This window comes from Podarcis muralis, chromosome 1 (assembly GCF_964188315.1).
Source record: "Podarcis muralis chromosome 1, rPodMur119.hap1.1, whole genome shotgun sequence".
NCBI lineage: Eukaryota > Metazoa > Chordata > Lepidosauria > Squamata > Lacertidae > Podarcis > Podarcis muralis.
The window spans coordinates 38,527,739-38,549,714 of NC_135655.1; the positions used below are offsets into that span (position 1 = coordinate 38,527,739).

The window sequence follows — 21,976 nt, forward strand, 5'->3', positions numbered from 1 at the left end:
CCGTTTCACTTCAGTCGGCAAAATGGGACTTGCTGCCCTGGCCCCAGATGGCTTTGGGCCACTCAACCTGGCCTGTAGCAATCCAAGCCCAGTGGCGTAGCGTGGGTTGTCAGCACCCGGGGCAAGGCAAGTAAATTGCGCCCCCTAACCCGTGGATTTGCGCCCCCTAACCTGTGGATTTGCGCCCCCTAACCCTAACCCCCAGATTTGCGCCCGGTGCGGCCGGCACCCCCTGCACCCCCCACGCTACGCCACTGTCCGAGCCTGTCTCAACTTGACTCAAACGAGGCCCCTATCCCGCCAAATAGGCCTGAATCTGTTGCACGGTCCTCAAAAATAATCCCATGGGTCATGAAATACCATTTTAGAAGGGGTATTGTAAGAAAGACAGAGCTATTCTGCCTGGCCTTCAGTTTGAATTAGCTTGATCCTCTATTCCCTTTTCCCTTTCCTTTTCTATGAAAAAAACCCTTCTGGGACCCCACATTTAAACTCTTCCCTGGTCTCCTTGCTGGCCCTAGTAGGACCAACTTGGCCAGTTAGCACTGGTGATCATTTGATGTTTACTGACTGCAGTTCCTCCCCCCAAAAAATGATCCCTGAATTTTTAAATTTTATTGACATTGATGCTGCATTTATGTTGTATTTTATGCTGTTTTTAAGTCGCATTTTAATCAATGTTTTATATTTGCTGTTAGCTGCCCTGAGCCCGGTTTTTGAACCGGGAAGGGTGGGGTATAAATAAACATCATCATCATCATCATCATCATCATCATTATTAAGCATACTGTAATACTTACTGCTTTGACATATGGAACAACTAACTCTTTTTATTTCACTTTGATGGACCTCTCTCTCAGCATTGAGCTGAGAAAGCACAGTGAAATGTGAGAAGACACGCTGGGATATTTCAGTATGAATTCGTTCACACACAGCATTGCTTTTGGACCTAGCGCAATGCCCTGTCTCCTTTTGTCTTCATTCAAATGCTGAATCTTGTACATGCTCCAGGCAGTTCTTACTTCAATATGCTGATTTAGGGCAGTGCTTCTTTCCCTTGGTTTGATGGTAACACTACCATATGTCTTGGGTATTCCTGGTGCCCTCTCCTCTATCCCCACATCTCGCTTATCACCAGTCTCAGAAGAAGAATTCACATTACATTAAATTGGAAGGCAGTGCTGAAGCAGTCCGTTGAAATTACTAGAGCCACACTGCGACTGATTTGAAAGTGAAACATCTGTGGTGAACAAGGAGGGTGGAAATCAGCAGCTCTGTAGGGGACTCAGTTTTTGTTTTATTTTTAAATCTCTATGCTGTTCAAGGCCCTGGGGGGTGGAATTCTGCAATTCAAATGTAAAGGAGCAGAAAAAAATGTCTATTTATTTCAAATGAAATCTATGTAACCCTGAAACACATGTATATTGGGGTATGTGTACGAAATGATGTTTGACGGACGAAAATAAAGGGAGTGTGTGCCTTTAGCTGGGTCTAAGCAATACAGCACATGATTTCATCCATGATCCCTGTTTGGCTAAATGATTGTTGTTTGGTAGATAATTGGCTGTCAGGCTCTTTAATAGAGAGGAAAATCTCTAAATTGGTGCCTGCGGTAGACACAATTCCCCCTAGGAAAGCATTTCACTTAAACTGGGGCTGGTGGACTTTTATTCTTGTATTTCTGTGAGGGTTTTTCTTTTTAACAGAGCTCAATCGTATTTCATATATTTCACAATTTAATTCTATTTTATCTCACTTTCACCTTGCTTTTTCTCACTCAGTTAACTGAGAAACTTATTTGACTGGGAAAGAAAACAAATTTTAGTAGCTGAACAGATTTGACCACCTAGCTTGTGCGTTCACGTCTGTTTTCCAGGAAGAAGGACATGGACAATCACTCCTTGCACCTTCTTCTTCTGGGGCACACATCCTCTGTGTATGGGTGCAACAATGCAAAAAAATTGAGTGAATGAGAATTGGGGTATCTTTATAACTAGAACAGCAGTCTGCAAAGGCTCCTTCTCACCCCTTTAGATGGAAAACTGGAGACCTTCCCATTTAGCAGCTGTGCCCTGGGAAACAAACACATGCCATTTGTTGGAACCTTTCTTCTGGTTTAGAACTACTGGCTGGTAATAACTTCAGCCAACCATTTCAAGAGTTGAGTTAGAGACCTCCCCGTGGTCATATGTTCTATCATAAGAAAACACACCAGGTAGCCATTTCAGATATAAGGTCAAAGTGTTTAATTTAGTGAACTCACAGTGGGTTGGGTGGGAGGCGAAGAGCTACAGCCTTCAGGTCCAGCCTTTCCCTAAGACCATAAGAAAAGCCCTGGAGGATCAGGCCAAAGGCCCATCTAGTCCAGCATCCTGTTCTCACAGTGGCCAACAAGATGCTTATGGGAAGCCTGCAAAATAGAATCATAGAATTGTAGATTTGGAATGGCCCCTCAGGGTCATCTAGTCCAACCCCTTGCAATCTCAGCTAAAGCACCCAAGACAGATGGCCATCCAACCTCTGCTTAAAAACCTCCAAGAAGGAGAGTCCACCACCTTCCAAGGGAGTCCGTTGCAATGTCAAACAGCTCTTACCATCAGCATATTTTTCCTTTTTTTAAAAAAAAATAATTTTTATTAACCGACCAATCAAATCAAATCACATCACATAAATTCCGAATTACAAAGCCGAATTTTAATTTTTTGTTGAGGGGACCCATATTTCAAGTTCCAAAGGGGGATTCTGATCATCTTCTTGCTGCTGCGTTAATATCCAAATCAGTCCAAATAAAGTTCATAATTCTATCCAGTCTTATCTTGCTGTTTCACCATCAGCATATTTTTCCTGATGCTCAGTCGGAATCTCATTTCTTGTAACTTGAATCCATTGGTTCGAGTCCTACTCTCCAAAGCAGGAGAAAACAAGCTTGCTCCATCTTCCAGCCTTTAAGATATTTGAAGACGGCTATCACATCTCCTCTCAGTCTCCTCTTTCCCAGGCTGAACATACCCAGCTCCTTCAAGCGCTCCTCATAAGGCTTGGTTTCCAGACCCTTGATCATCCTAGTCACACTCTTCTGCTCCTGTTTTATGCTGGCCTTAATGCAACACTTGAGAGAAGGGAGTCAGAAGACTATTTTCAACCCCTGCCTATGATAGAAGTTTGACAGAAGCCCTGATTTCTTAACGTAACAGTGTAAAGCATGCACAAGCTGTTTAGCATCTTTCATGTATTTTCCTTGAAGGCCGGCTCTGTTATGTACAACTGGTGTTCAAAGCTACCCTGTTTTGTAGCAGAGTGGCCCATATAATCTTGTATATGGGTTGCTCGGAGGCTGAATTCATTTACACATTTCCAATGCAAATGCGCCCTCAATTTTTTAGCTGACTGATGAATTCCTTGCTTTGGATATAGAAACTTTCCATTTTAGATGGCTTTGAGGTCTTCCACACTTCTCTATAAGAAACCAGCAACTCCTAATTTATGACAAAAAAAGCTGAACTGTGGATTCTATTTTTTTAAAAATGAACACAATCACTCTCCTGATACGCCCCCTCCTGGCAGACCAATCATCTGTCCAGTGGTACTTGTATTGTTCTCAAACCGGGTTGTTAGATTGGAAAATAGCTACTGTTATTTATTTCTTTACATTTATATTTTGCATTTATTCTGTCTTGGTTATCTTAGGAGTCTAGGACAGGGTACATGTGGTTCCCTGATTGTCTCCCAATCAGGAGACAGAGCCGGTTAGTGTCATCAAGATGGATCACAGCCTGGGACTAACTCGTGATGAAACTACAAGGGATAAATGTCAACCTTTGGCCTCTCCTCTGTGCCTCTGACACTTAGAAACTTAATAAACCTTCATGGCATCTGTTAAGCCTCTTTCCAGGCGTTCATTGAATGTGTGGTGGGAAGGCAGTAAGACTGTGGCTGAAGTCCCTGTTCGGACCAAAGTGAATTCCTTTTGAAGAGCTCCATAGCTAGACCTACGGACTGACTTTCAGTTGTAAATAGGTAGGACCTATGGATTCTTTCAAAACAAAAGCACATGGGTTAGGAGGGGGTTGCCACCACAAACCCACTCCTTCCCCCAAGTGCATTCATTAAACATTGGAAGGGGGCTTCGGGAAATTATTTTAATATATTTAAATTCTAACAATTTAAGAAGGAAGGTGGTGGAAAGGCATTGTATGGTTCCCGAAGGGAAGCATTTGTTTTCATTGTTCCGCATTACTACTCAGACAAGCCCAATGGAACAACCTTATAGGATGCATTGTGACAAAGTAGGGAAGCCCCAGGATATACTCCCCAGTCATTTCCTATCATGTCTACATATGGAAACCAACTTTGAAAATAGATCCCAATTTTATCTAAGGTACAGAATCTCTTGTGCGTTTAAAGAGAAGGGCCTGATTTGTCCATACAAATATTATTGATGAGATTATTGTATTCCTGGGGGGGGAAAGCATCATTTATTTAGATCCTTTTTTAAAGAAAATCCATGAGATGTGGCTGCCCACCTACTGCATCCCAGTGCTTTTCTTATTGTCCTCATGTGTTTTTTCAGGCCTGAATTGAGGTTGGGCTTTTTTGCTTGTTTTGCTTAAATTAGCTAAGATGAGTTATTATTCGGTCTGAAGACACTCAAAGCAGCTTACATAGTTAAAAACAATAGAAATGCAAACAAACAAAAACCATCATAAAAACTATACAGTCGTCCCTTGGAAGTTGAACGGAATCTGTTCTGGAAGTCTGTTTAACTTCCAAAACGGTCAGAAACCAAAGTGCGGCTTCTGATTGGCTGCAGGAAGCTCCTGCAGCCAATCAGAAGCCGTGGAAGCCCCATAGGACGTTCAGATTCCACACTTCCAGGTTTGCAACATTCGAGAGACAAAATGTCTGAGTACCAAGGCATTTGGGATCTAAGGTACTACTGTACAATTAGAAACAGCAGCAGACAATATAGTATGTTAAAAGCCAAAGCGCAGTGCGAAGACTAGGAAAAGGGCCAGGGAACCACAAATTAAAGGCATGCTGAAATATCCCCCCCCCCCAAAAAAAAGCAGCAAATGCTAACAGAGAAGAGGACCAATATAGATCTCCAAGGGGAGCGAGTTTCACAATCTTGGTGCCATCACTGAAATGACCCTGTCTTTCATATCCATTTGTCCAATGTCACACAAGGATGGGACCAAGGGTAGGGCTTTTGAATCTGACTAAGAGGGGAACTCATGAAAGGGCAAAAGTTTCCTAAGCTGACTTGCCCCTAAGCCATGTATGGTTTAAAAACTAAAATCAACACTTTGAGCTAAGCCCAGAAATGAATAATGTGCATTGATAATTGGGTCTTAGCCCAATTTTCACACCACAAAATGATAAAGGGTTCTTGTAAGAGAACTGATGCATCCATCTTTCATAAATATGACTAGCTTCATCCTCTGAGATGGGATAACAATGCCTCCAATTTTCGGCCAACTCTGGCAGAAAATTAAAAAGTTAGAGACTGGAAAATAAAATTTAAAGGTTCCCTGCACACACAAAAACCTATTGATGGATGTGAAGACTCAATCCACTCTGAAGGAGCTCCTTTGCCTGAAAATTTCACCCATTTATGCCAAAAGGAAAGGAAAATATGGCCATTTTTTATTCCTTATTACAGTGGACGCTCGGGTTGCGAACGTGATCTGTGCGGGAGGCACGTTCACAACCCGCAGCATCAGCAACCTGCAGCGCTGCATCTGCACACATACGGGTTGCGATTCTGTGCTTCTGCACATGCGCAAAGCGTGATTTAGCGTTCTGCGCATGTGCAAGCACTGAAACCCGGAAGTAACCCATTCCAGTACTTCCGGGTTTCGGCATGTCCGTAACCCGAAAATGCACAACCTGAAGCATCTGTAACCCGAGGTATGACTGTATAGTCATTGGGGACACAACAGAGCTAGGATTTAACCAATAAAATTTGAACCTGAATGGAATTGGAACACACAGCTGATCTGACACAAACTGAGCTGCTTCCAAACACTGCAGATACAAGGCAAATATTGTGGTTGCTGCACACGCCACACTACAGCCTGAATTCCATGGAGAATACCAAGCTGTGGAACATGTGCATTTTATGCTGGCTTGGTCATGTCCACAGAATGGAAGATGGCAGGAACCCCAAGGATGTCCTCTACAGGAAGCTGGCTTCGGGCACCAGGCCCATTGGCAGACCAAATCTGTGTTACAAAGATGTCTGCAAATGTGACATGAAGACTGGCAACATCAGCCCCACCATGTGGAAATCCCTTGCAGATGTCTGCAGTGCCTGGAGACAGACAATCAGATTGTGCATCCATGACAGTGACCAGAGGAGGAATGACCACTGGGAGGAGCACAGAAAGAAGAAATGCCATGGTACACCTGCAAGAAGAAGAAGAGGAGTTTGGATTTGATATCCCGCCTTTCACTCCCTTTAAGGAGTCTCAAAGCGGCTAACATTCTCCTTTCCCTTCCTCCCCCACAACAAACACTCTGTGAGGTGAGTGGGGCTGAGAGACTTCAGAGAAGTGTGACTAGCCCAAGGTCACCCAGCAGCTGCATGTGGAGGAGCAGGGACGCGAACCCGGTTCCCCAGATTATGAGACTACCGCTCTTAACCACTACAGCACAATCAGACACCTTCAGCTGCCCCAGTTGCAATGAAACATGTCTCTCCCATATTGGTCTCTATAGCCACAACAGGTGCATTAATCCTCCAACAGTCTGAAGGCACACTCTTCCACTGTCTCCCACGACAGACCGATGGCAGCTGAGCAACTGATGCGTTTTGTCTCATATTTACAGTTTTGGCATTTGTTTGGAAAGAGTGGCATATGCATATTTATAAATAAATGAATGCCGTAAATGAATTTTTGTCTGATCTGTATCCTAGTTGTGCACTGTTTTCCTAACATAAACAATTCAATGGAACTGAAATAACCCACCACCTTTGGACCAGCCTGCCTAATCTCCATGTTGTCCAGCCACAGTATGTCAGTGTGTTTACTTAGTTCTGCTTATGGCTGCAGGGGGGCAGGAGGAATGGGAAGCTCGGAGCTGAGAGCACACTGAGGAGCTGCTGCAAGCTTTGTCATTAGGTAGAAAATGCAGCATGACAGACGTTATCAGGCCTTCCAAGGAAAGGCAGCCACAGTGCCGCAAATGTGCCTTAAGATTTCCCTTTCCCTTACCTTTCTCCTAGCAATGGACAGAATTCCCAGGGCAATGATTAAGTTAATGTGCTATGAATAACATAGCTGGAGAGAGGCTGCTGCTGAATAAGAAGAAATACTTCATGCCAGATACATCAGAGAAATGTCCGGTCTGCTCCAACATTTCCCCACCTGTAGCAGCTTTGCAGAAGAGAAGCCTGTAGCTTTTCCAGCATTCTGCTCAATGGAGAACTTCAGTGGTTTACAGCTGGGAGAAAAGAGATCTGTAGTACTATAAAGGGAACAGTTTGAACACACACACACACACACACACACACACACACACACACACACACACACTATATATATATACATACAGCATACACATTATATAGTGTTGTGCACAGCCCAGTCTTGGGGTGGTGAGAAGCTTCGGCTGTGCAAGCACCTAGCAAGTCTTCTCTTTTCTTGGAATGAAGGTCAGTAGAGGCTGTTGTCTCTTTAGGATATATGGCTTTATTTGCACATATATACAACCTGAACATAGGATGGAGTGACTTCCAGCAGTCATTCTCCACAAAACTTGCCTTCCCATTAGGTTCCCAGGGAGATCCTCGAGCTATAGCTTTGGGTCCAGCACAGAGCAAAACAAACCTATGCATCTCCAACATCAACCCAAACTCTAGTCTCCTTGGTACAAAATTTCAGGTCAGGGAAGAACCCACTGACCCCCTCGTCCCTCAGTTGCTTCTTTTGGGATTTTAAAAATTATCTCTGGCTCTTTTTTGTGTGTATCAAACGAACACTAAATGGCTGGAATTTGCTGACATTGGTTACTACTCTGCCAGTGACAATGTCCTAGAAGAACTATACCCTAAGTCTACTTCAGTGGAAATTTTACAATGAAAAGTACACCAGGCATGTAATTTTACCCCCAGGTGTAACTTAGGGATGTACAAATCAGTGTCCTCTCTCTCTCTCTCTCTCTCTCTCTCTCTCTCTCTCTCTCTCTCTCTTTTTTTTTTTTTTTTTTTTTGCATAAGTGGCCACCCCAGAAAACACCAGTATAATCCCAATGTAACCATGCAAACACAAAATTTCCAGATAATTGTGACATGACTGTGAGATAGTGTGTAAAATACTTCTGCTACTTAAAGCAAAACCAGAAAAGATGGTGGAGATCCAGGATTGGATCTTTCATTTATTTAAATACTGTTGTTAAAAGGGAGAAAAGCTCTGGTGAGCCCACATCAGATTAAGACTGCAGTGCTAAGAAGGTCTTTATCCACTGGGAGTAAAACACTTACCCCACTGATAGCAGTATAGGTATGTGTCTGATAGGGTTAGATCCCCTCTCCTACAACACTATGGCCCATAGTGTTTAAACTCTTTCTAATACAGTATTTTTAAATTGCTATAACCCACCCTGCAGCCTTTTGATGAAGGGCAGGTAATTTATAAAATAACAATACTGTTGTTTGGGGGAGTTTGGGAAGAGGGAAATCCCCCCTAAACCCAAAAAATAAATGAATCTATTACAGTGGTACCTCGGGTTAAGTATACTTAATTCATTCCAGAGGTCCGTCCTTAACCTGAAACTGTTCTTAATCTGAAGCACCACTTTAGCTAATGGGGCCTCCCACTGCCCCCACGTGATTTCTGTTCTCATCCTGAAGCAAAGTTCTTAACCCGAGGTACTATTTCTGAGTTAGCGGAGTCTGTAACCTGAAGTGTATGTAACCTGAAGCATATGTAACCCGAGGTACCACTGTATTATAATCTAGCTAATATTTGGGATATTGTAAGGGGAAATGCAGGCTGCAGCAGTCCTGGGTGTAGCCTATGCAAATGAGCCTGGATGGGCTGGTTGAATGTAAGTCATTATGAAACAATTGACAGTCCATAGCAGTTGAAGAGGAATCCCTCAGGTCTGTGCAAAACCGGTGACCAAGGTGATGGGGAGGGGTCTGAGGAAGGAGGTTTGGGTTTTAAAGCAAGGTGTGCTTTGGCAGAAGAGGAGGAAAACAAAGAGGAGTCCTCCATGAGCTGCTGGAGAGGCCAGAACGCCATGCGTGGTCTGGAAAGACAGAACCATCTTTGCAGGCTGGCTGAAGGCAGGCTTAGGATAGAGGCCTTGGAGTCCAGTGCTGCACTGCTGTGGGGAACAGACCCCTCATGAGATGACCATGCTGTAAGATCTGGACTCTCTTCATCTGAATTCAGGTGTAGATATGTGAATAAATCATATTTCTTAAAGCTACAACAGCCCCTGCTAAGCCTTGATTCTCAAGGGAAACATGAGCTCCTGGAACCCCCTGAAATCTTTATACTGCTCTGCAGAGGTTGGATCCGACTTTTGCAACAACAACAATAATAATTCCAAATTTCACACACACACCTGTTTTTTACTAACATTTAGAGGTATAGTAGATCTGATTGCTGATCTCTGTAATCATCTCCAGTTCAGCCTCAGCTCATTTCAAAGGCCTCCCTGTCCCTAAGACTGATGGTGTCTCTAGGTGGAACTCTACTGATGGCTGCTAAAACATTTGTGTGCTCTCCCTTGTAATCCCAACAGATTGTGAGTCTAACATGTGGAACAGGAGTGTGGCAACTGTGATTAAAAACAGTATATAAACTGTTGAAAAGCATAAAGAAATAGCCAGGCCTTTCACCACCTACTTCTGCTATTTTAATAGCACCCACAGTGGGGTGGAGAATTTCCTGGGCTGGTGCCAGACAGGAATAAGAACTGGGCTGTAAAAGCACCAATAACATTTTGTTTAAAATTGTAACTACTCCAGACGTTTGCTTCAGCACATCCAAGCTTTACAGTTCTTTCTTTCAGGGTTTGGCGAAGGCTTGAGAAGGTAGGGGAGGGCAAGTTGTCATAAGAGATTAGTGTTTTCCTTTGCTCTGTCTTGCCCAAAGAAAATAATTGATGGGTATTTGAAGGATTAAGAAATCAACCCAATTTATTATAAATAACTCTCTGATCATATTAACATAACAGAATTGGGTTTGCTGAGCAGTGCTTAAGCTTTCAATGCTTAGATTACGCTGAGCTTTACTGGGGGAGAAAATTTTCTGAATCTAGTGATTTAATGCAAAACAGATTGTCACTCCTGTCCTATATATTTTATTTACCCCGGGCTGCTGCTTTTCAAATATTAGCATCAAATATTTATCTGTTCAAGTTTCAAAAGGAAAGCAAAAATACATAGACAGATTGAATTAATAGGAAGAAGCTAAGCTTCTTGTTCCACCAAACTGGATCACTCTGGAGGACAATGATGTCTTGAACGCTAAGTGCCACAAATTTTATATATATATATATATATATATATATATATATATATATATATATATATTACTAATCAGCTTTTGGATGTCCACACAAAAGAAAACAGCCTGAAGAGCATATTTAGGTTGCAAGTCCCAGATCATGTTTATTTATAAAGCAATAAATATTCAAAGAAGCACAAATAAATTGCACGGGTGTGTGTAAACAAACTGTACAATAACTGAACCAAGTTCAGGAAGGATTACTGGGGGGAAAAGACTTCAAGAAGCATGTTGTCATCCTGAGTGGGAGATGAGTGGAGGGGGAGGGTGGGGAGATGCTTAGAAGCACTTGCGGTGGACAATTGATGGGCCAGCCTCATCATACTCCTGTTTGCTGATCCACATCTGCTGGAAAGTTGAAAGAGATGCTAAGATGGAACCACCTATCCAGACAGAGTACTTCCTCTCAGGAGGGGCAATGATCTAAAGAGAGGGAAAGAAGCAAGGTTCTCAGTTTCCAGACAATATAACTGCTTGCATCATTGTTTCTGCTGTCCCATAAGACATCGACACACAACCTTCATACACATTTTCAGATTTGGGTAAAGTTGAAATTACTCTGATTTTCAGTTTGGAACATGAAAGATGTGCTCACCTTGATTTTCATGGTGCTGGGAGCCAAAGCGGTAATTTCTTTCTGCATACGATCTGCAATACCAGGGTACATGGTAGTGCCACCTGACAGTACATTGTTCGCATACAGATCTTTACGTATGTCAATGTCGCACTTCATGATGCTGTTGTAAGTAGTTTCATGAATACCAGCAGATTCCATGCCTTGGAAAGAAAAGAAAATGTGTAGTCGTTGAATGATGAAGGTAGAGGAAATTTTATGAAATGCTGTTCGTAAGCAGAAAGCTACAAAAGAGAACTGAAAGTGCAAAAAGCCATTTTCTCATCAAGAATTTGCCATAAAATTGGGTAAAGTTTTTTTTAAAACCCTAATATCTGGGTTAATAAATAAGGCATGAAAGGAAAAGAGGCAGGTGGGATAGTTTTTAATATAATAATAATAATAATAATAATAATAATAATAATAATAATAATATAAAAGATTCAGAATGTGGCATAATGCCAGTTATACCACAGAAATGTAGCTTGTTCAGAACTTCACAGGTGTCACTGTGTGACATTTGGCTATACATAGGGGCTGTGGAAACACAATCACTGTGTTCACAGAAATGGTTGTTTACTGTGTTGCACTGATTTGTTTTTACATTTCTCAAGGCAACTTTAGCACACCAAAGCTTTAAAGCAACGTTCCAGGGAATGTTAAGATTGTTTGCATGAACAACAAAAAAAGTGCTGTATGAACCGTTTTTGTGTCAGCACGTTAGATGGATATGCACAGCACATGTCCTCATAAATTTATACACAGCACAGTTTTTTTTAATGACTGGGCTAATTTGATTTGACATGATGCAATGTAAGACTGATAGCCCACATGGTGAGAACTTCAAGGCACAGTGGGCTATGCTAGCAATTGCATTTGAAAGTGGAGAAATGCAGAGCCTGTGTTTATGAAGGCGACAGATGATGAAGGTATGAGCAGCAGCTTAGCTGTGAGCATGGGGAGAAAATACATCAGAAGTAAGAATTTACGGGTTACGTTCCAATGTATTAGTTGACAGGTGGCTGCTTAAAGTGAACTGAAACTTGATCCTTAATGAAACGGCAGCTGACGAGCAGCTGCATTTGAACACACAAAACTCACACTATAAACACTTGCTGCATCCATCAGATTTATTTGGCAGAACAAGGGGAGATTACTATCTCAATCCAATCAAAGGTTGGTTTTAGGGAATAGGAATCTACCCCAGCCTTTCTGGAGCTTCAAGTTATCTTTGGAGCATTTACAGGGTGCAGTTCTCAGGCACTGCTCTAGTAGCATCTCCACTCATTTCAACGGATCTTATGCGGAGTTGTCCCTGCAAACTCTATTGAAGTGCAAGGAGGTAAAACCTCTGCAACACGGGGTGCATCATGTCCTTTGTCTAAGGTATATAAACCCTCATAACTATGGCTCAAATAAAACTCACAAATGCAGTCAATCAAAACCACAATGCCAAGCTACTAACACAGTCTTTCCTCAAGCATATTACTTTCCTTTATTTGTAACTCGTCACTTTGACGTTACTAACATACTGGATCTGGCATAATCTGGAGTGCCATTCTATATTTAATAAATCATCGTTGTTGTTGCTGCTGCTGCTGCTGGGCACTAGAAGGGTCAACAATAAATTAGCCATGGATACAAGTTTCTGCAAGGCCAGAAGACCTGCTCTTTATTGCGTTCAAGATTCAATTGCCAAAGAAAAAATTGTACTTGAGGAGCATTTATTGTGATTATTTTCTTTTGTTGAACATCACAACGTGATTGGCACAGGACAATCACTCTGGTCTTTAAAGTAAGTGATGTTGTGCCTTTGGCATTCATGCCTGCGACACAGGCACATCTAATAGTCCATGGCAATAGACATTCGGCACATAAAACTAGGGAGCTAGCCAGATATGTAGATACAGTATTCCTAATGGATGTCTCCTCACTCCTCCCCAACACCCCTAGTGTAATTAGTCATTTTGCTGATGGAGAGAAGCCTCACACGGCTGGATAATTTAATTTAATTAACTGAGAAGAATAACCAAGAGGATAAAGTTATTAGGCCTCAGACGCACATGTTTGTTGGACTAGATGCAGTAATTCTTCGGGATACACATGTCTCCTCCTCCTCCCCAAAAAGAGCAAACTCAACAAATGAGGATTTTTGCTGTGTGGTGAGAACGTGTGCCAAAAAAAAAAAGGAATGCAGCAGCAGCTGATAGCCAGTTCCAATGCTACATTTTACTCCTTTAGTGCCACAGTTTGCTAGACACTGTCTAAACAAAGCAATCCATCTCCTTAGACTTTGCTATCACCTGCTAAATACAATAAAGCCCCCCTAAACTGGTCCTTGGTCAGCAACAAGGCTCACAGTGGGGATGGGATGCCATTCCACACAGACATAACTATGTGGTGGAGCCAATGTGGTGAAGTGGTTTTTGTCAGACTAGGACCTGGAAAACCAGGGTTCAAATCCACACTCAGTCATGACAGCTCACATGAAAACCAGTCATTGTCTCTCAGCCTAAACTACCACAAAGGGTTCTTTTGAGGATAAAATGGAGAAGGTCAAAACCATGTATACTGCCATCTTGATTGAGTACCTTGGAAATGGGGTGGACTTTGGTAATATGGCGCCCTGAGTGAGGTCCAGAATTTGGAGCCCCACCCCCCACCCCATCCCAATACTACTTATTTTCACAATAATTCCTTTTGGTACAGATGCTTTGTTATGGATCTTACCAGTAGCTACCCATATAAATATATGTTTGGTTGTTGTTGTTGTTTTGAACCTCAGCTCAGCCCCATGTGAAGGAACCACCCGCACCACCCTAAATCCAGGAGAAAGGTGGGATAGAAACTTTATCAATAATAACTCCCCAAAGCATCTTCAACCCCAAAGGGGTTAGATTTCTCCATGAAAGTATTTTAAGCCATTGTACACAGCAGCAAAGTTGTGTATAGTATTTCAAAGCAGACATCTAAGCAGATGAGGACCTACACACATTAGGAAACTATGATTGTGTATTTAAAAAATGTACTCGGCAAGTGCCACAAACAAGAAATCCTCCTTTTAAGGAAGATACCGTTCATTTCTTATGTAGTAGAGCAGGTCTATGGATAGTCAAGAGCAGGTGCCTATTATTTTTTGTGGCTATAAAGTGTGTGGCGCATGTAACTTGTATATTATATACAGTGGTACCTCTGGTTACAAACTTAATTCATTCTGGAGGTCTGTTCTTAACCTGAAACCGTTCTTAATCTGAAGTACCACTTTAGCCTCCCACTGCCGCTGCACCACCACTGCACAATTTCTGTTCTTATCCTGCGGTAAAGTTCTTAACCCGAGGTACTACTTCCAGGTTAGCGGAGTCTGTAACCCGAAGTGTTTGTAACCTGAGGTACCACTGTAGATGGTGCACTAGTTGTTCTATAAGTGTGATATGCCATTGTAATCAGTGAGATGCTTTCTTCCTTAACTGATCTTGTTGGGGGGGGCAGTTTGTTACCAGAAGTTTTAGTTCTGTGATTGAATCTGGCCTAACTATCCCACTACCTTTCCCACCCCCCAATCGCCACACACACTTCCTTCCGTCAGGCACTTGTCAGTAGTAATGATCCTAAAATTTGTGAGGGATTCTGTAACACAGATGAGTTTTGCATGTTGCATGCTTCAGGACACTTACCAATGAAAGATGGTTGGAAGAGAGTTTCTGGGCAGCGGAAACGCTCGTTCCCAATTGTGATGACCTGGCCATCAGGCAACTCATAGCTCTTCTCTAGAGAAGAGGAGGAGGCCGCAGTAGCCATTTCATTCTCAAAGTCCAGAGCAACGTAGCACAACTTCTCCTTAATGTCACGGACAATCTCACGTTCAGCTGTAAAGGCAAAACCAGAAATTAATGGCAGAGAAGAGGAAATAAGGCCAAGGAAAGGCAAGTGGGAACCAAGGCGAATGAAAGTGTATGGGGGAAAGAAACCATCCCTTTCTCTGAGAGGTTCCCTGCACTCAAACAGGAGTATAGAGATCTGTCACATCCTGGAGGTGCCTACAGCATCACTCAATAAACTAGATGGGTTGAAGAATTGTAGGAGAAGCAGGATTTGTGCAAAAGCAAAGTCTTGCAGGGTAAGAGGAGAAAATGGTCGTGGGGGTGGCCCATGTGGAATCTGGCAAGAAGCACAGTTCCAGTCAGAGGATTAAAATATATATTTTTTAATCCATTTTATATGACTTCGGCTATAGCAATTCTACCGAGTTGCTATTTTCAAGTCTTCTAAAAGTGGTATGTGTTCATGTAGAATGTAGCAAAACTCATGTTTTAAAAGAAAGTTAAGCAGAATTTTTTTGCATGAAATGTGGACATTTTATAATCAACATGTTTGGGGAGGGTTTTGTAATAAGTGGAATTTGTTCACAGAAATACCTTTTAATTGTGGTGACAATGTAGGCAACGTATTTAGTTTGTTCAACATTTTGTTGCTGTGTGCGTGTATAGTCAAAATCTTCATGGACAGATAGAAAAATATATTAAAACAAACCTTTGCTACCCCCCCCCCCCCGCATTTCCAAATTGAGCCTGAATTGTGCTTACCAGTTGTCACAAAGGAATAACCACGTTCTGTTAGAATCTTCATGAGGTAGTCGGTCAGATCCCTGCCTGCCAGATCCAGGCGCATGATGGCATGAGGGAGAGCATAACCTTCATAGATTGGGACATTGTGTGTAACACCATCCCCGGAATCAAGGACAATACCTGTGAGATAGTAATGGCCAAGATCAGATAAGCCTCTATGCAAACAAACCTATAGCAATGTTTTCAGGAGCGATGGGGCCTTTCAACAAGCAAATTAGCAGGTCAGAAGAATTTGTATGCAAATAAAGACTCAAGTGGTATAACAAAAATGATTGAGGAGGGAGAGCTTTCTTATTTCAAATAGTTCTCAGCATCATGCCACAGACCATAATATCCAAGGCAAAGACTTCCTGAAATTCATCTTACCTTTTCTACCAGTAATGGTACTGTCTTCCATTGCAACTATGGTAAGATATTTATTCTTTTAATACTGAGAGTATTTACTACAGATTGTTTTCCCCCCAGCATAGCGTGCCCATGCTGTATTCACAAAATGGTGTCATTTATCCCACAAAGCTGCTATAACATATAAAGGGCCAAGAGCAGCTGATCATCATCCTTCATCTTGGCTAGGCAATGGCCAGGTGAGAAGGAATCACATGATTGGCCTGCCCATATGGTAGGAGAGCCTTCTCTGAAGTGGTAACCCCTTTATGGAATCATCTTCCCTTCTTTGTGTTTGTTTTGGCACCCGCTGAAGACCTTTCTGTTCACCCAGGCCAGGCTTTATCTGGGCCTGAGTCCCTGTTTCTTAAAATCAGTTTTTAATTTTGGGAGTTTTGTTGTACTTATGTAGTTTGTTGTCGTCTTCCTTTTCAATGGCTTTATGTTTTACTTTGTATTCCAGGTGGCATTTTTTACTTGTATATTGTGAGCCACACAGATAATTTCATATTATGGGGTGACATTCAAATAAATTAGAGAAATCATAAAGAAAAAATGGGAAGGCGCCAACTGCAGGAAAAGAAGGGAGGAACTTCCCAGGTGCTCCTAAATATGTTTATTGGGCCCTTTGGTCTCCAGCTTGGTTGGTCTCCAAGATGGCTCCAGGCCCTATGGGATTTGGGATACATATATTGATGCCATAGTGTTTACAGGGCACCACTTAGAATGGCTATTACCATGCCTACAAAGGGAGAAAAAGTTGGGGGTCTCTAATGTGCAACAGAGACTGGGCATTATTGTAGGAACTACAGCTTTTTGAGAATCTAGCTCAGGGTTGGGGAAGCTATGGCAACTCCAGATGTTGCTTCAGCTACAACTCCCATCATCCCTGATTACTGCCTGGTGTTGGTTGGGGCTGATCCTAGTTGTGCCCCAACTTCTGTGGAGTCGCATGTTCCCCATCCCCGATGCAAATTTAATGCAGAATACAAGGAGGGAGTGAACTTGGTTGACTTAGGTGTAGAGAGACTGCTAAGCCAAACAACCAGTTGCTTTTTACCTGTAGTACGTCCAGAAGCATAAAGGGATAGAACAGCTTGGATGGCCACATACATGGCAGGCACATTGAAGGTCTCAAACATGATTTGGGTCATCTTTTCACGGTTAGCCTTGGGGTTCAGAGGAGCCTCAGTGAGCAGGGTGGGATGTTCTTCGGGGGCAACACGCAGTTCATTATAGAAAGTATGGTGCCAGATTTTTTCCATGTCATCCCAGTTAGTGATAATGCCATGTTCAATGGGATATTTCAGGGTCAGGATACCTCTCTTGCTCTGAGCTTCATCACCTACATAGGAGTCCTTCTGGCCCATACCAACCATGACACCCTAGAGGGCAGAAGAGACAAGAAAACAATGCCAGGCATTGTGAGACATTGTAGCTTAAAGGATAAAATGATTGACTTCAGTGTAAGACAAGCGGAGGAAAGTTGATGAAAGATGGTGTCAACAATTCATCATTTAATTCATGTTATTAAAAGGTCATTTTCTTCTTTCGCTTGGTTATGGAACAGGTATAAAATGTGGGTGAATGAAAGCTAAAATATAAAATGTATTTAGGGTGCATTTGCATCACCTGTCATTTAGTAGTAGTTTACTAGTTTGTTCCAGCACTAACTGCCACAGTATAACAACAACAACAACAACAACAACAACAACAACAACAACAACAACAACAACAACAACAACAACAACAACAACAACTTCTCTAGTTTCCTCACTGGCAGTACAACATGGACATTACTCCTGTACAATATTCCCACATACTTCCCAAGATGAAGTAATTGATGGTTGGTTACTGTTGAAGTAAACTACTGCTGTTTGGCAAATGCAGCCTCAGAAATTTAAGGAACAGTGTTAAAGCATTTTGAAGTTATACTGATGGCATGCTTCAAGTTCTTCCACTTGAACTGGATAGATGGGTCTGGGCCATGCCTGTTTTTCATTGCATCCATGAACCTGAATGGGTCAGCATAGTTCAACACATCACATTTGTTAGCAAATACATCCAATGTTATGTTCCAGAAATCATGCCAAGTTAAAGTTTAAAAAGTTAAAGGTGATCCCTTTCTATGGTTATGGGGAAAATGGGTTTTTAAAGACTTTTACAAAATTTGCAGATCAAGAGTAGCCCTTCAGAGGACGATGGACTACAACTCCCATCATCCCCATTCAGCATGGCCAGTAGCCAGGGATGATGGGATCTGTAGTTCAACAATGTTGGGTGAGTATAGAATAAGGATTGGCACTGCTACTACTTATTTGAGGAGACCCAAAAGTCATGTATTTATCATAGGTATGAGATTGTTGCCAATCAACATACAAAACTTTAAAACTATTTTTCAACGGAAAGTGAATAAGAGAAAGTAACAGCCTGGGAGGTAACGCAAAAAGGAAAGTAAGCAAGAGAATAAGATACAAGTGAGAAGTAAATACAGGATAGAAAAGGGGAGAAATGGAGCAGAGGATTAAAAGCAAAAGAAGCAATAGAATGGAAGCTTAAGGGGCCATGGAGTAGTAAGAGGACGATGATATGGGTGATATGGAAAAAGTCACTATTTCTGATCCTAGTCCATCTCACAAGTCTGTTGTGAGATATGGAACAACCCCATTGACATTGACCTAAATTCCTTGGAAGGTGACTGGAATGCAAGTGAGGAAAATAGGATTATAGAAGCAGGGCATGCAAAATTGCTTTGCAGCTGCAAACTACTGAGGGAGAAGGTTGCTATTAATGAGCATTTATATAAGGTGCCAACTGTACATTGTAACTCCTACAACATGAGGCACTGTGGAAGTGGCATTGTGCCAGACGGGAAAGTTTAGTTATGTGCAGCAACTATGTACAAGACAGGAACGGGAAGACCGATTTATATTAGTTTTCAAATCACTTCCAGTTTAAAAAGGTGGAACTCGCCAATGGGGAAGAGGAATAGAAGATCAAAGCAAAGGGGGGGGGGCAAGGAATTGAAGTGTCACTAGCAAGTAAATGAAGACGGGGCGGGGATTGGAATGTCAAAAACTGGAAGATGAATTCAATCAATCTATTGCGGTCAATGACAAAGTACTGTAGAAAACGAGTTTGAGGAGCGTTGTGTCTCTCTATGCCCAATGCTACAAGTTTATGATTTGTGGAGACACACAAACTGATCTGCCAAACAGATAACGAAGAGAAAAGTTTGCGGCAAGGGGAGGGGGAGATTCACTGCAGCAGGCTGAAGAAGAGAAAGTTAGAGAAGAGAGGATTGCTGAGGGAGAGGAAAATCTGGAGAGGGAAAGATCGGAGTATACAGTGGAGCTAGGACGGGTTTTAAAGGAAAAAGAAAAAAGGACGCGTGTTCGCGTACACTGCACTTGTATGCATTAGTTTGACAGTCCCCCGGGCTAGGCAAAGGAAAAGACTGGTCTCTCCTTGTTCTTGGGTGTCGTCGGGGGTGGAAAGTTTACCTGGTGCCTGGGGCGGCCGACGATGGAAGGGAAGACGGCGCGAGGGGCATCGTCTCCGGCGAAGCCTGCCTTGACCAAGCCCGATCCGTTGTCGCACACCAGGGCGGTGGTCTCCTCGTCGTCACACATCTCGGGAAGGAATCAGGGAGCTGAAAGACACAAGATCGGCAAGTAGGGCGCGCCGTCGGGGCCGGGGGCCAGACCGAAAGCGGCGGCAGCGCTAAGCAGAGAGCCCCCGAGGCTGGGTCGCTTCGCCCCTCCCGATCTCAAAAGACCCTTCACGTCTAAGCACGAAGAGACAAAACAAACAACAACAAAACTCCAGCCAACCGAAAGTTTCCCGCTCGGGCCGGTTCCAGGCTCCAGGCAACGGGCTCCCTTCTCCACATGCCACCCATGATATTCCTTGGCTGCGCTCCTCTAATTCATCCGGCGGGGCTCCAGTTACAACAGGTCAGAATGCCTTCGCGCCACGCGAGACCCGACTGTAGTTGGCGCGGTCTACACATTGCTTAAGCAGGTGTCGTGTTTGGATCGCTTTAGGGAGTTAGCCCCTCTCGAATTCAACACCGCCCGCCTCAAGCAATTTGTGGATCGCAGCGCTCTCCTATTTTCTTGTATTGCCCTGTTTCTAATCCCGGGACCCTCATATTTTTGACTGAACGCAAATTTGGAATCCCAGTAAGGTTTTTTTGGGGTGTCAGTACTTTCAAAAGTCGTTATTTCTTGGGATTCCCCTCCCCGCAACTGTAAAAGTGGAGAGGGTGAAATGTAAAGTTAGAAATAGCGCTAATGTGGCGGCTAAGAGAGCAAACACAACATTTCTTTGTTATGTCTCGGGCAGCGCGCTGCAAGCAAAACAAAACCACCGGTGAATTTTCCGAGGGAGACCAAATAGCTCAATCCTACACAGTTAACTCTGAGAGTAGTTGAACTTAAACCTGTTACTCTCTAGCCATCTCTTCCCTGCGCGCAAGCCGCGCAGCGCACCCCAAAGGCGATCCACAATCCGGATGGGAAGAGTAAATTTAAACCGGTCTTGCCTGGCGCTTCATTGGCTGAAACAGCGCGATCCTAACCGTAAGTAAGTCCTATTGGATGGGGCTTACCCCCAGGTAAAGCGGGGCTAGGATCGCAGCGCGAGGCTGCAAGTGCGCACAGCCCCATCGAACAAAGTGTGACTTGCAGGGTTGCGCAGCGGATCCAATTCACTGCTTCGTAGCCCACCCAACCTCTCTGGATCGCACAGTCGCGCAAACACACGTCCCGTCGAAGGCAACCGAGGTGCTTGGCAGGGAGGCTGCCCTGAGGATGCCAAGCGCGGCTCCTGCCTTGGCGCATCCAGGCTTAGACGGCCGGGCTTGGTCAGCTGCGCTACTCACCAGCTCAACACTTAAAACTGCGCGGGGGTCCTGAGCACCAGGCTGGGTCCCGACTCGCAGGGAGCGCCACCCATTTATACTCGGCAGAGTGGCGGTGTCACTCTCCGGCTCCTGAGGGACCGGCCAGGCACCTTGTCCTTATTTGGTCGCCTTCACGCCATTGAGGAGCAGCGAGGCCATTAATGGAGTAGGGAAGGCAAAAGTCACAGCCCGGGCGAAACACTCGGGGCCCCACAGCCCATGTAAGGTAAGCCGAGGGGGTTTGTAGTCCAGCTGCTAAGGGGGATGGCCAAATAGGGAACCCTTTTGAAGGGGAGGGGGGCGAGTCTGTGTGTATGTGGGTGGGGGGTGGGGGTGGGGGGTGGGGGTGGGAGACTCATGCCAACCCACTTCTGGAGGCAAGTTAAAACACATATGCCTCCTCAATGAATGGAAGTGGCTTTCTCCATCTTGGTGCGCTTAAAGAATCTCAAAGCTGTGGAAAGATCAATGAATTAAGCTCTCGCTGCCACAGTGTCTGGCATGTGTCACTGCAGGGGGTGGGGGTGTCGGCAACTAGACAGGGGAGGGAGAAGCTTTCAAAGGGCAGGGATGGATTCCTTCAGCAAGATGCGAGGAGCTTCCCTTCCCCCAGCCCAGGCCCCATTGCCTTCTGTGTGGGTTCCGAGACCACACATCATCTCTCCCCCCCACCCCGATTTTTGTCCCCACTGCACAACCCCACCCCATAAGGGGTTGTTAATCTATAACATTCCTTAAGGCGAAAGGAGGTTTCACCAAAATCAGTTTCTGCACTTGGGGTGATCAGCCGGGGAGAGAATGTTTCAAACTGTCTCTTAGACTATTTGCACTGTTTTCAAAATGCTTTGGGGAAAGTTTTATTATTTATGTTTTTGCTGCCCTGCGTTCCTTTGTAAGGAAGGGTGGGGTAGAAATTGAATAAATA

The 21,976-nt window shown here is 43.6% G+C and overlaps 1 protein-coding gene across 1 annotated transcript; it reads right to left on the minus strand.

The window, feature by feature from the left end:
* Window positions 1–10,601: 10,601 nt before the first annotated feature.
* ACTC1 (actin alpha cardiac muscle 1) lies at window positions 10,602–21,170 on the minus strand. The gene is made up of 7 exons (XM_028721626.2): window positions 21,031–21,170; window positions 19,649–19,797; window positions 17,206–17,530; window positions 15,720–15,881; window positions 14,811–15,002; window positions 11,119–11,300; window positions 10,602–10,946 (listed from the first exon to the last, which is right to left on the minus strand). Exons 2-7 carry the CDS (start codon window positions 19,775–19,777, stop codon window positions 10,803–10,805), a joined length of 1,134 nt encoding a protein of 377 aa, XP_028577459.1. The 5' UTR covers window positions 19,778–19,797; window positions 21,031–21,170; the 3' UTR covers window positions 10,602–10,802.
* Between the last annotated feature and the right edge of the window lie 806 nt (window positions 21,171–21,976).

Coding starts and splice junctions, on each gene's coding strand:
- ACTC1 (XM_028721626.2), bottom strand. CDS start 19,777: ATGTGTGACGACGAGGAGACCACCGCCCTGGTGTGCGACAACGGATCG. Junction 17,531..19,648: donor TCGGCCGCCCCAGGCACCAG/GTAAACTTTCCA, acceptor TCTGCCCTCTAG/GGTGTCATGGTTGGTATGGG. Junction 15,882..17,205: donor TGCTTCTGGACGTACTACAG/GTAAAAAGCAAC, acceptor ACTATCTCACAG/GTATTGTCCTTGATTCCGGG.